This window comes from Patagioenas fasciata, chromosome 22 (genome assembly GCF_037038585.1).
Source record: "Patagioenas fasciata isolate bPatFas1 chromosome 22, bPatFas1.hap1, whole genome shotgun sequence".
Taxonomy (NCBI): Eukaryota; Metazoa; Chordata; class Aves; order Columbiformes; family Columbidae; genus Patagioenas; species Patagioenas fasciata.
In genome coordinates, this window is record NC_092541.1 from 1,699,088 (window position 1) to 1,711,161 (window position 12,074).

The 12,074-nt window shown below is 46.1% G+C and overlaps 1 protein-coding gene across 1 annotated transcript; it reads left to right on the plus strand.

Moving 5' to 3' along the window:
- The first annotated feature begins 4,373 nt into the window (after nt 1–4,373).
- On the plus strand, nt 4,374–9,220 carry LOC136111675 (keratin, type I cytoskeletal 19). The gene is made up of 8 exons (XM_065855998.2): nt 4,374–4,936; nt 5,963–6,045; nt 6,317–6,473; nt 6,719–6,880; nt 7,018–7,143; nt 7,961–8,181; nt 8,381–8,409; nt 8,936–9,220. The coding sequence occupies exons 1-8, from the start codon at nt 4,490–4,492 to the stop codon at nt 8,965–8,967; spliced, it is 1,257 nt and encodes a 418-aa protein (XP_065712070.2). The 5' UTR covers nt 4,374–4,489; the 3' UTR covers nt 8,968–9,220.
- The last annotated feature ends 2,854 nt before the right edge of the window (nt 9,221–12,074 follow it).

Consider the following 12,074-nt stretch of genomic DNA (forward strand, 5'->3'; position numbering starts at 1 on the left):
CCTCTCCCTGAGTCACAACAGGGCTTACCGGAGCATAATCTGCCCATTGTAATATCAAAGCGCATGAAAACACTGTGGAACAAACTACATCTGCAGGGTGAGTGCAAGGGAATATTGCACAGCATCCTCTAGTGGCAAACTCAGGAAATATACACAGGGATTTATGGTCGAAACTGGTTGATACAGCCTCAAAATTAAGCCTCGGACCTGGAAAATGGTCTGGCCAAGGAAAGAAGAGCTTAAATAATAATAAAATGTTTCCTGCCAAGGTAATGTTGTAATAGCAGATGGGGTAATAAACCAAATTAACAGACAGTTAAAAGGTTAGAAATCAATTCATTATCAAGGACAGGGAAGAGAAAAAGAGCAAGTATCTGTTTCGCACAATTCCGCCTGAAGGTTTTGAGGTAATTCCAGCAAATTCAGATTAAGTCAAAACCTGGGTTGTTCTTGCACGCGTTTAACTCGCCTTTAAGTTGTTGCTTCTCTGTTTTCAAGCCATTTAACAGCAACAGCGAAGAGGGGAAGAATTTTATTACAAAGGAGGTTCAACGAAACGGTGCTGCATTTACTAACCAGGCCTGTAGGGGGGACTGTGGAGATACCTTCATCCCACACGCTCTCCCAGGGTTAACCCAGCGAACTCGCAATTTCGGGTGCGCCGGAGCTGACTCTCGTGATTTATTTAGCACAGCCTCAAGAGCCGTTTCTACCCTGCAATTACTCCTAATAAGCCCGTGTTTGGGAGCCCACGCTCGGATCCTGGCTGCAGGGAACACCTTTCGCTGCCGCTCGCTCCTGCGCACCCAGGGCGCTCACAGCCTTACTCGCCAACATTTCCTTACACCGTTTCTAACCCTATTTCGGTTCTTTCCCACAGCCTCGTGTCAGGTTGCCAAAAATTACGGCAGTACTGAAATGTTCGTAGTGATTGCACACTTGCTAAGAGTTTAACCAGATTCTCAAAACCCCTTTCTGTTGAAAAAGATGTCAGAAAACAGCCACCAGAATCTCACCGGTTTTATCAGTTACTAAAGATGAATCAATCAGTATTTTGGTCAGCTTGATGAGGTGGTGGGCTGCCCCAAGTATCTATGCAGACAGTGTAGACCTTAATGTTTAATTAAAAGAGGATTTAAAGTTGAATACAAGTGCCAGACACTAGTGGAAAACCACAGTTCTCAGTTGCAATTAACAGCCAGGACTGTCCAGCAAGGCAACGTATCTGATGGGCACAAATACTGTGGAACTTGCCTATGAAGTATGGCTGTGAAAATGAAGCGAACTGTTCGAGTAATTGGAAATACCCTTCCTGAAGGTGTGCAGGGCAAAGCTGGGGTTGCAGAAGGTGGTTCCTGGGAAACGATAGTTGCTATGAGAACAACCTGTTTGACAAACACCTCCTGGCAGGGGCCCTCGCAGAGCAAACAGTTTGATTTTCCCACCAAGCCCAACAGAGACCTGGAGACCCTGAGAATTCATCTCAATCAAAACCAGAATGGAACCACTCGTAGGATTGGGAAAACCCAGATCTGGTTGATCGGTGCAAAGAGAGCTCCTTGTTTTCTAATTTAAAGAGTATGTATGTAAAGCTTGCACAGTAAAGCCCCCACCCTTATCGGAAGCTGTGGCTTGTCACTGCGATCAGAAAATATTCTTATAAAATTAGCTGGAGAAATAATAACGTGTAAGTACATTACAAATATATAAACGTGTGCATATGAATACATGAGCACATAAATACTGCACATACAAACATGCTCTTCAAATGTTTTACAGACGTGAACCAAATAAAACTGCTCGTCCCTCTCTGTGCTTTGAAACCCGCCTGTTTTATTTCTACCTGGTCTGGGATATTTTTGAGGAGGAATTTTCCGCTGTGGAGCTGGATGGCAAACATTCAAGTTGTATGTGGTTCCTCTGGGCCGGGACAGGTTCGGGCTTGCTTTTATATCCTATCATTAATTGTTTTTGTTAAATCCTCACAAACCTTGCCACATATTCCCTGAATGTGCCAGCAGATGGAAAGACAAGAATGTTTATGTGCTGGGAAGGCAGGTCCCGGCGTGCTCACACAGCTGTTCCCAGTTAGAAAGTGGGGAGATAAGAGCAGAGAGCAGCACTGATCTCTCTCAAAATTGCTATTTTTGCAAAGTAGAGGGAATGGGATTTGGTGAAGAGGTTCCCCTGTTTCTGCTTTGAAGGAGATGGGAAATAAGCTCATGTAAGGGCTCAGTTTTATGAGAATTATGAGAGTAAGACTCAGGGCAATCCGTTTTTGTCCAGGGCTCTAGTTCTTTCATGGCAGGAAAGGAACAATGATTCAGTGATTTGAGCTGAGCCTGAAAGACAGATTCCTGTTCAGCTCCAAGCTTCCTCAGTGATACTGGGACATTTACTTTCCCAATGTTTTTTATTTACATGATATTTGAATATATTAGTGTGAAGAAAACACATAAAAGCCCATAAAGAACTCAAAGACTTAAATAACCGGGAGCAATGCACCGAACACATGCGGCCACTGAGGCGGAAGAAAGATGTGAAGTCAAGAGAAAATCAAAAGCTTTCTGGAAACGCAGAGTGCAGATTCAGGTTTGCAGCATCTGTTGGCATTTGTTCTCCTTTAAGCTGCTTGCATTCGTAGTCAGTGAAGAAAAGCACATGGACTTATATTTTTTTATGCTCTAACTATGGAATTTAATATTTAACAATCAAATAACTGTTCTTCTGTAGCTTTCTATCTGCAGGTAGACTGTAATTTTCTGATAGTATTATTTCTGCTGTTGACAGGGCTGGGAACACTTACCTGCTGGGCAGGTTTTCCTACCCAGGGCTGAACGGGACATTGTGATCTACAGCAGGAAAGACCAGCGTGTCTTGGCAGGCAGGAGCGTCCTCCATACCTCCTGGAAAAGGCTCTACGGGTTGACCGTGAATGCAGAAAGAACCATCTGGGCTGCCCCTGGACCGCAGCATCACAGCCAGGCCACGTATGGAACATACATTGTCTATATCGAGTGGTGTATTCCATACCTGAGCCACTGCAGAATTCCTCTTTGTGATACAACCTCCCAATTAGACCCAGAGCAATGGGGCTGTTGATACAGGTGCCTTGGCCACCTTCCAGCCGGTGTATTTGTTCTTTCACTCTCCCTGCACTTGCCCTCAAGTTTGACATTCCTCTCTTCACAAAGAGCTCATGTGTGGTCTGAAATACCTGGTGCGTTTTTATGGGTATAAAAAGACCAGACAGGCCCTCATACAGAGCACGCGTTTCCTTTGGATTATCTTTAATTCTTTATTTTGGTATTAAATGGATTTCTCATTCAAACACCACAACGTGCACCTTGTGCTCTGAAAGTTCCGTTCAGTGGAACCACTTGCAGGTGGTTCCTTGTGCCCAGGTCTGGTTGCTCCTTGCAAGCTGCAAATGCTTTTCTTTCCTTGAAACCGTCCTGGGGAGTCCCAGAGGTTTGGAGGGAGCAAGGGGTGGCAGGAGGAAGAAAGAGGGTGGAAGAAAAGATGTGGGCATCCACTCCTTTGGTAGGGATGCTCATGGAGGAGCGTGCAGTAACAAAAGCAGCATCGCTTTGAAAAACGCAGCTTGGATAACAGAGAACTTAAACGTCTTAGAAAGAAGATTTTCACAAAGCTCAAAGACCAGACGACTGCGTGATTGTGTTTCTTATGCTTACTTCCCTCTTTTAGAAGCAATGAAAGGGCACACTGTTGTTTCTGTTGTTGCTCAGCCCCCAGGTACACAGGGAAGTTTAATGCTCCAATACAGCTACAGTTCCTGAAAAGGATTCTTGGTTCTTTAGAAAACCAGACTATTTTAGACAAGGTATGTTCTCTGCCAGACTCTCCCTTCTACCGCCAGCCCAAAAGGAACTAAAAGCAGAGAAACTGCGAAAATGATACTTCTGGAAGAAGAATTTTTCTCAAGGGAAATAAGGAAAACAGAGGGGTGGGAACTGGTTTTGTCAAGGTCCACACACATTGTTCGCCATCTGGGCTCCTTTCAAGCTCTGTTATCAGCCTACCAACTGCTAACTCGGTCAGTATTGAACTCTTTCCTGAGATTACATGAGAAGTCGTGGCCACAGTGTTGTTTGCAGCGGGGCTGCGTGCTCCCAGCACTTCAGTTTCCAGTAGGTAAACTATAACCAGGTTAGTGAATGCTCCCCTTAGCGGGGCGATGCCTCTGAATCCCACCTTCTGCTTCAAAAGGCAATGGTTGGGGGGAGCAGAACGAGCTCCTGCGGGTGAAGGTATTTGGGAAGGAAACAGCCCACTGGAGAGCGAGTGACCAATAACAGGAATCGCCGTGTGGGCAGGTTTACGGCTGATAAATTCCACGGGTCTCAGATAACACATTCTGGAGACAACTCCCATTGTCAGAGGGATAAAAACGGTGGGGTGGGGGACGGAGCGCACACTCCTGCCTTGGGATCACCAGCGCAGCTTGGGTTGGGTCCTTGTGACTGCCATGGCCAGTTACAGCTTCAGGCAAAGCAGCTTCTCTGGGGCAGGGGGCCCTGGGGGCTCCTCGTTCCGTTTTGGGGGGGGTTGCTTTAGGGCTCCGAGCATCCACGGGGGGTCTGGTGGCAGGGGTGTGTCAGTCTCTTCTGCCAGATTTGTCTCTTCTGGCCTAGGAAGTGTCCTGGGTGGTGGATATGGAAGCGGTTTTAGCAGCTTTAGTGGCGGCTTCGGTGCTGGTTTGGGTGGCGGGGATGGGCTCCTCTCGGGAAATGAAAAGGCAACGATGCAAAGCCTGAACGAGCGCCTGGCATCCTACCTGGACAAAGTGCGGGCGCTGGAAGAGGCCAACTCTGATCTTGAGATTAAAATCCGAGACTGGTACCAAAAACAAGGGCCAGGCCCAGCTCGGGACTACAGTCCTTATTACAAGACTATTGAAGACCTTCGAGACAAGGTAGGTTTTAATATCTAATAAAATTATCTTAGATTCACACTTAAGAAGGAAGCATAAAAGCCTAAAGAGAAAAACTTCACTAGGAAAGCACCCAGAGGGCATTGCAGCTTATGGAAAGGAGAGGAAGATGAAATTAATGTGCAATGATTGGGTGGGGTGGAAAAAGTAATTTATCAGTATGGAATTATCTACCTTTTAAAATGTTAGGTAAGAGAATGTACAAAACAGTTAGCCTGAGATGCCTAAGCATTTAATTCTCTGATAACATTTGCTTTTAATAAAGCATATATATGACCAGATTATATATATATGACCATATATATACTGATAAGTATAAAGACAGCCAAACAATGACAGCAACCTACCTAACTCTGTAATCTGTTACCTGCCATACTGAAATACTTCAGATGCACACACATCTTTAACAGTAAAATTAAAAACTGGTTAAGTACAGTTTTGTAAATGTGAAAATAGCAGCTCAAGATTTCATCACCATGCATTTATTTATCTCCTACATTTCATTTACTCGATCTTGGTATCGAAATAAGAGTGATTAAACATTTGGCTTCTGGAGGAATGAAGCAGCAGACATGAAGTAATCAATCCCATCTATTAATGCAGATTTGCCCCAGTGGTACCTGATAAGAGATCACTTTGGGATGAAACACACCCCAGAGCACATCGGTAGGAGCTGATTAAACCATGTAAATCAATGAAAGAAACGTTGAGGTTCGGATTTCACAGTTCAGCTCGGAGTTCACAACAGCTCCCATGCATTTTCTGTCTCCTCATTCAACCCGTTCACATTCTCTACTAATTGGAAAAACTGAGCTCCAGTAAAGGCAGATCCGGCAATTAGATTTTCTCATTTTAGTATTTTTTATGCTTTCCTACTGAGAACCAAATAAAATACACTTTCAATTGGTGCAGCTACAGATGAAAAAGAATCTTAACTCTTTTATCTTCAGCTCCTGAAAGAAGATAACAGTTGTATCAGCCTCAGCAATGACGTCTCCTTGTTTGTAGATCCTTGATGCCACTATCGACAACTCCAGGATTGTCCTGCAGATTGACAATGCCCGGCTGGCTGCTGACGACTTCAAAACCAAGTGAGTAATTCCTCAAAGGAAAAGGGTCCCTTGAGCAGGCAAAAGCCCTTGTTGAGCCAAAAGCCAGTAGCCATTGAGAAAAGAAAGAAATGCCTATAAAATCACCATAAGTAAATTAGTTTGAGCCTGCCGTTGCAGTTCAGCCCTTTATGTATTTGATGAAGGCACCACCTGCACCACAGAAAATTTTGTGTCATGTAGAATACATGGAGGAAAGTTAAGTCCTGGACTAATTCAGCTAACCTGAAGAGTTTTGTTGTGCTTTTTTAAGGTTTGAAACAGAGCAAGGTCTTCGCATGAGCGTGGAGGCCGATATCAACGGCCTGCGCAAGGTCCTGGATGAGCTCACCCTGGCCAGGACGGACCTGGAGCTGCAGATCGAAAGCTTAAAGGAAGAGCTGGCTTATCTAAGGAAAAACCACGAGGAGGTAAAAAAAAACCCAAGAAACACATTTGAATGTGACATTTGGAAATATGGAGTCCCTCACAATTGCCCTGGGCTCTCCAACAGTGAAGAAAAGATTTCTGTGCAGGCTGGGAAACCAAAGATAGCCCTGCAAGTATTTCAGGGGAGCCAGTCAGACCTTGGCCCTTGAAGAAGGAGCGGAAGGTTGGCAATGTTTTTGGTTTATGATCGTGCCCTCTTTTGTGTTCCTCTGCCCTGTCCACATAGGAAATGAGCGCCCTGGGAGGACAAGTAACTGGTCAGGTCAATGTTGAACTGGATTCTGCTCCAGGTATCGACCTGACCAAGATCCTGGCTGAAATGAGAGACCAATATGAACACATGGCTGAGAAGAACAGGAAGGATGCTGAGGCCTGGTTCAGCAACAAGGTAGAAGAAAGTCCATGCTGTACAGATATCATGAGAGAAACAAAATAATTATTAAAACACTCAGAAGACTTCTGTGAAAGCCTTAGGACCTCTACCTAGAAGCCCCATATTTCTCATGCGATGTTTTCCTGTTTCAGACCGAAGAGCTGAACCGCGAAGTAGCTGTCAACACCGAACAACTCCAGAGCAGCAAGTCTGAAGTCACCGACCTGAGACGCACCCTCCAAGGGCTGGAAATAGAACTTCAGTCCCAGCTCAGCATGGTACGATGAAATTTGCTCTGTGTGAACCCCGCTCAGCACTGAAATGGGCTTATATTCACAGAATGAGTGTCAGGGGTTGGAAGGGCCCTGGAAAGCTCATCCAGTGCAATCCCCCCATGGAGCAGGAACACCCAGCTGAGGTTCCACAGGAAGGTGTCCAGGCGGGTTTGAATGTCTGCAGAGAAGGAGACTCCACAACCTCCCTGGGCAGCCTGGGCCAGGCTCTGACACCCTCACCAGGAACAACTTTCTTCTCAAATTCAAGTGGAACCTCCCGTGTTCCAGTTTGCACCCATTGCCCCTTGTCCTGTCACTGGTTGTCACCGAGAAGAGCCTGGCTCCATCCTCCTGACACTCCCCCTTTATAGATCTGTAAACATTAATGAGTCCCCCCTCAGTCTCCTCTTCTCCGGCTCCAGAGCCCCAGCTCCCTCAGCCTTTCCTCACACGGGAGATGCTCCACTCCCTCCAGCATCTTGGTGGCTGCGCTGGACTCTCTCCAGCAGTTCCCTGTCCTTCTGGAGCTGAGGGGCCACAACTGGACACAATATTCCAGGTGTGGTCTCCCCAGGGCAGAGCAGAGGGGCAGGAGAACCTCTCTGACCTACTGACCACCCCCTTCTAACCCACCCCAGGTACCATTGGCTTCCTGGCCACAAGGGCCCAGTGCTGGCTCATGGTCACCCTGCTGTCCCCAGGACCCCCAGGTCCCTTTCCCCTACACTGCTCACTAATAACTCATTCCCCAACTTATACTGGAACCTGAGGTTTTCCCCTCAGCCCCACACGTTTTTGTGGTTTCCCCGTGTGCTCTCAGAGAGCGGCGCTGGAAGGCACGCTGGCCGACACCGAGCGGCGTTACGAGGCGCAGCTGGCGCAGGTCCAGGGCCTCATCAGCAACATGGAGGCGCAGCTGGCCGAGCTGCGGGCCGACATGGAGCGCCAGAACAGCGAGTACAAGATCCTCATGGATATCAAGACTCGGCTGGAGCAGGAGATCACTACTTACCGACAGCTCCTGGAGGGGCAGGAGTCCCAGTAAGTAACTGCGGAAAACATCTTTGCTTAGCGTCATGAAGTCTGACCCTGAGCTGAGATCAAGGGAGATCAAGGGCATGACCACCCCTTCTATACTATATACAAAATGTACCCGATAGAGAATTTGCTTTCATACACGCTCATGTCATGCATTTGTTATGTTACCTCTCATTTCAACCCCTATCTCTTTGTTCTACAGGATGTTTGGCTCCCTTTCTGGAACTGCTGGTAAGAATTCTTTCTCTTTCGGGAAACCTTTAGGAGTCAAAGTGTTATCTTCTAAAAGGAAATACACATACACTACGGTAGTTGTGTCCCTTCTAGAGACTGGGCTGCTGCATTGATTTGTGTTACAGAAAATCAGTAACAAATAGTCACTCTGATAAGAATTTCACTCAGTTCAGTCATTACAAGATGCTATAGACATCAGGAGAAAATCTCAGACTGTGCTACAAGAAAGGCAAAGGAAAGCACAAAATGATTAATCATTTCCCTAGATGAAAAGGATACAAGAAATTTAAGCTTGGCCGGCTCAGGGGAATTGCATGAACATGCAAGTAAAACTTGCCTTGAGCTTTTAAAGGTCAGATGTATTATAAAAGAGACGTATGATTCAAATCAGGGCTATGAAGAAGAAACCTTCTGAGAGAGGGGAATGGGACGAGACATAAACTCAGCTCAGTGCCCATTGCAGAGTGGTCTCATGTGTGTTACCCTTCAGTCATTGCTGTTCTTTCCCTCCATATTGTTGTAGACAAAAGAGACGAGCTGGCAGATGGAAAATAGCACTGAACGTCCTCCGAATGCCATCTCCAAAAGGAGAGAAAGCAAACAACACGCAGGAATTGAAATTGAATCACTCAAAACTGATGGAAATGACTATCTTAAAGCACGGAAAATTGTTTGCCACACAAAGTTCAGGTAGATTCATCCATGTAGTGGGTGTTTAATTTGCTAATTAGGTTAACTTTTCGATTATTTCTAGTTCTCTCATGTACTGAATTGCTGTATCTACGCTAATAAAAATGATCTCCTTGCATTCTTCTGCGTTATTGTGACACTGTTCCTGAAGGTCGGGTTTAATCAGGCAGGAAACTCTTCAGGGTTTGTGCTAAAAGGCTGTAGACTAACGATGACATTCCCACCTCCCACGGTGACATTCCCACCTCCCACGGTGACAACAGCCACAGGGCACCTCAGCTGAGCTCAAAACTGCACCAACAGTGTGCCCAGACTAGAGGTCCCCAACCCTGCACCCCCAGAGCAGACCACCTTGCAGCCTGTTCCAGGGAAACACCATCAATTCCTTCAGCATTTCTCTCCTCAGACTCAGGAGGGAATAATTATTTCACCTTTGTCCATAACCAGATGTCCATAACAGATTAATGAAGTGTTTGCACAGCAAGGAGCGTCCCCAAGCTGTGGGCTTGCTCTGCCAAGGTTGGGCAATCTAATCTGATCCAATTCAATTCAATTCAAGGGGCGCTGGTGCCCGGGTTTGCTCAGCAGTGACTCAGGTGAGCCGTCAACATCAGTGACAGACAACCCCAGCTTAGCCTCTGGAAACCTCGCACGGGAGCATTAGGCGGTGGCTTCGCTGTGACAAGAAAGAAAACCAGGCACGAAAAGTGATATTCCAGATGTGGTCTCCCCAGGGCAGAGCAGAGGGGCAGGAGAACCTCTCTGACCTACTGACCACCCCCTTCTAACCCACCCCAGGTACCATTGGCTTCCTGGCCATAAGGGCCCAGTGCTGGCTCATGCTCACCCTGCTGTCCCCAGGGCCACCAGGTCCCTTTCCCCTACACTGCTCTCTAATAGGTCATTCCCCAACTTACACTGGAACCTGGGGTTGTTCCTGCCCAGATTCAAGACTCTACACTTGCCCTTGTTCTATTTCATTACATTTTTCCGTGTCCAACCCTCCAGCCTGTCCAGCTCTCTGGATGGCAGCACAGCTTCCAGTGTCAGCCACTCCTCCCAGCTTGGTGTCACCAGCAAACTTGCTGACAGTCACTCTATTCCCTCAACCAAATCATTGATGAATATATTGAATAATACCGGCCCCAGTAGTGACCCTTGAGGCACTGCCCTGGATCCAGGTCTCAACTGGACTCTGCCCCATTGACCACGACTCTCTGGCTTCTTCCCTTCACCCAGTTCGCAGTCACCGCACTACCTGCTCATCCAGACCACGTTCTGTATTGGCTGTTTGATTTACTTTTATTATTCCCAAAGGTAAATACTCCACAGGAAAGAAGCAGCTTGGTATCTGCTATCTGATTCTTACAAATGTTCATCCGATAACAATCTAGAACACACAGGGCACTTTCAGAAGCAGCAATGTGTATTTCACCACCGCGCTTCCAAAGAAGTTATAAAGACTTGAGTGAAAGACGACTCCATGAGAAAATCCCCAAGGTTTCCTGTTAAAGTTTCTGGTGTTTTCTAGAAGCAGTTTTGCAATATTTTTTTAACTGAGTTTGATCCTGCTTATTGTGGGATCGCTTGGAGTTGAACAGCATGCACACCTTGATATTTCCATTACCGGGGTCTCAAAGAACCTTTTCTATCTTTAGGAGAGTTTGTCTAAACGTGTTTCCGGAGATACCAACTCTTGGAGACACACGGATCTGGCAAGCGAAGCAGAACCATTAATCTGCCCCACAGCAAAACTAAACTGCCGTGGCAAAGCTCCAGGTTCGGTTGGAAACATGTTTCCACAGCTGCGAAACACCCTGTGTTTTCTGATCAGCCGAAGAACCAGTGGACGTTCTCAGAACCAGGTTGTTCCGTTGACTATCACGGCCACGTTTCGGCTGTTTCTTCCCTCCCGAGCTCATTTACCTCCTGGTAAAAGGGCTGCGCATTTCCCTGATGCTGCATCAACATCTCCACCGAGCAAACCCTTCAGTCTATTCCAACAACTTGTACGACCTTCAGTTCGTCTGAAATCACTCATCCTGAATTTTAAGCTCATTTTCTGTTGATATGTACCATCAAAAACTGTGCTAAAACCAAAGCTCTCCTTACCACGTTGCTAGCAAACATGGTATTTTTCTTCTTTATTTTGAGATTTGATTTTAAAGTTATTTTGATGGTTCCGAACTAGACCAAAGAAAATTCCTCCCACCTTCACTTCATCGCTGCTTTTCTCCCTCCTCTCAACCCCCCGTTTCCCTAAACCATTCCGTGCCTCACCACCCATTTATTCTCTTACCACACCCCGACTCCTTCAAGTGCACCCTGTGGCTTCCATGGGAACAATGTCACCTGGCTGAGCAAACACAAGGGGGCTTTGCTTCCAGCCCCACGCTATTGCCACTCACAGCCCCACTGACACACCCAGCAGGGCAAACAACCTCTTAATACCCCTTAAAAATCTCCCAAATATGTTTTCACACAACTACGCAGCATTGAATTGAGCTGCGTTTATTACAGCCTTTTGAATTTCACTGGGAAACCATTAGATTTGAAATATACTGGTGTTTCAGGCTCCCACTTTAAATGACAGATTAAGATGACCCTTCTAAGTGCTTCTCCAATCTTCTTTTCAATAATTGCTTCATTTCATAGCGTCTACCAGCATTAAACACATTCATTGCTAGCTGAAAAGTTTCATCTAAAACCAAATTTGTTTACTTTTCCCAAAAGTAAGAGGAACTTAGTCCTCTCACATTTCTTCTTTTAATTGAATTGTTTCACTCTTGCATTACCCTTCTGGACTATTTCACAAATATTAGGAAATGAACTGTGCCCACTCCCCCTTGTACACTGAAGGATGGTAATTGTCCCTCAGGCAATGCTAGGATTGTATGCTTTTTGTACTAAAAATTCAGCCTCCAAAATCTGGATTTTAGTTCCAAGCAACGAGCAGGAATAAAAACACAGCA

Bases quoted from the DNA above. Each gene is read 5' to 3' on its own strand.
- LOC136111675 (XM_065855998.2), top strand. From the start codon at position 4,490: ATGGCCAGTTACAGCTTCAGGCAAAGCAGCTTCTCTGGGGCAGGGGGC. The intron at 6,046-6,316 runs GTGAGTAATTCC...TGCTTTTTTAAG, and splicing joins GCTGACGACTTCAAAACCAA to GTTTGAAACAGAGCAAGGTC. The intron at 6,474-6,718 runs GTAAAAAAAAAC...CTGTCCACATAG, and splicing joins TAAGGAAAAACCACGAGGAG to GAAATGAGCGCCCTGGGAGG.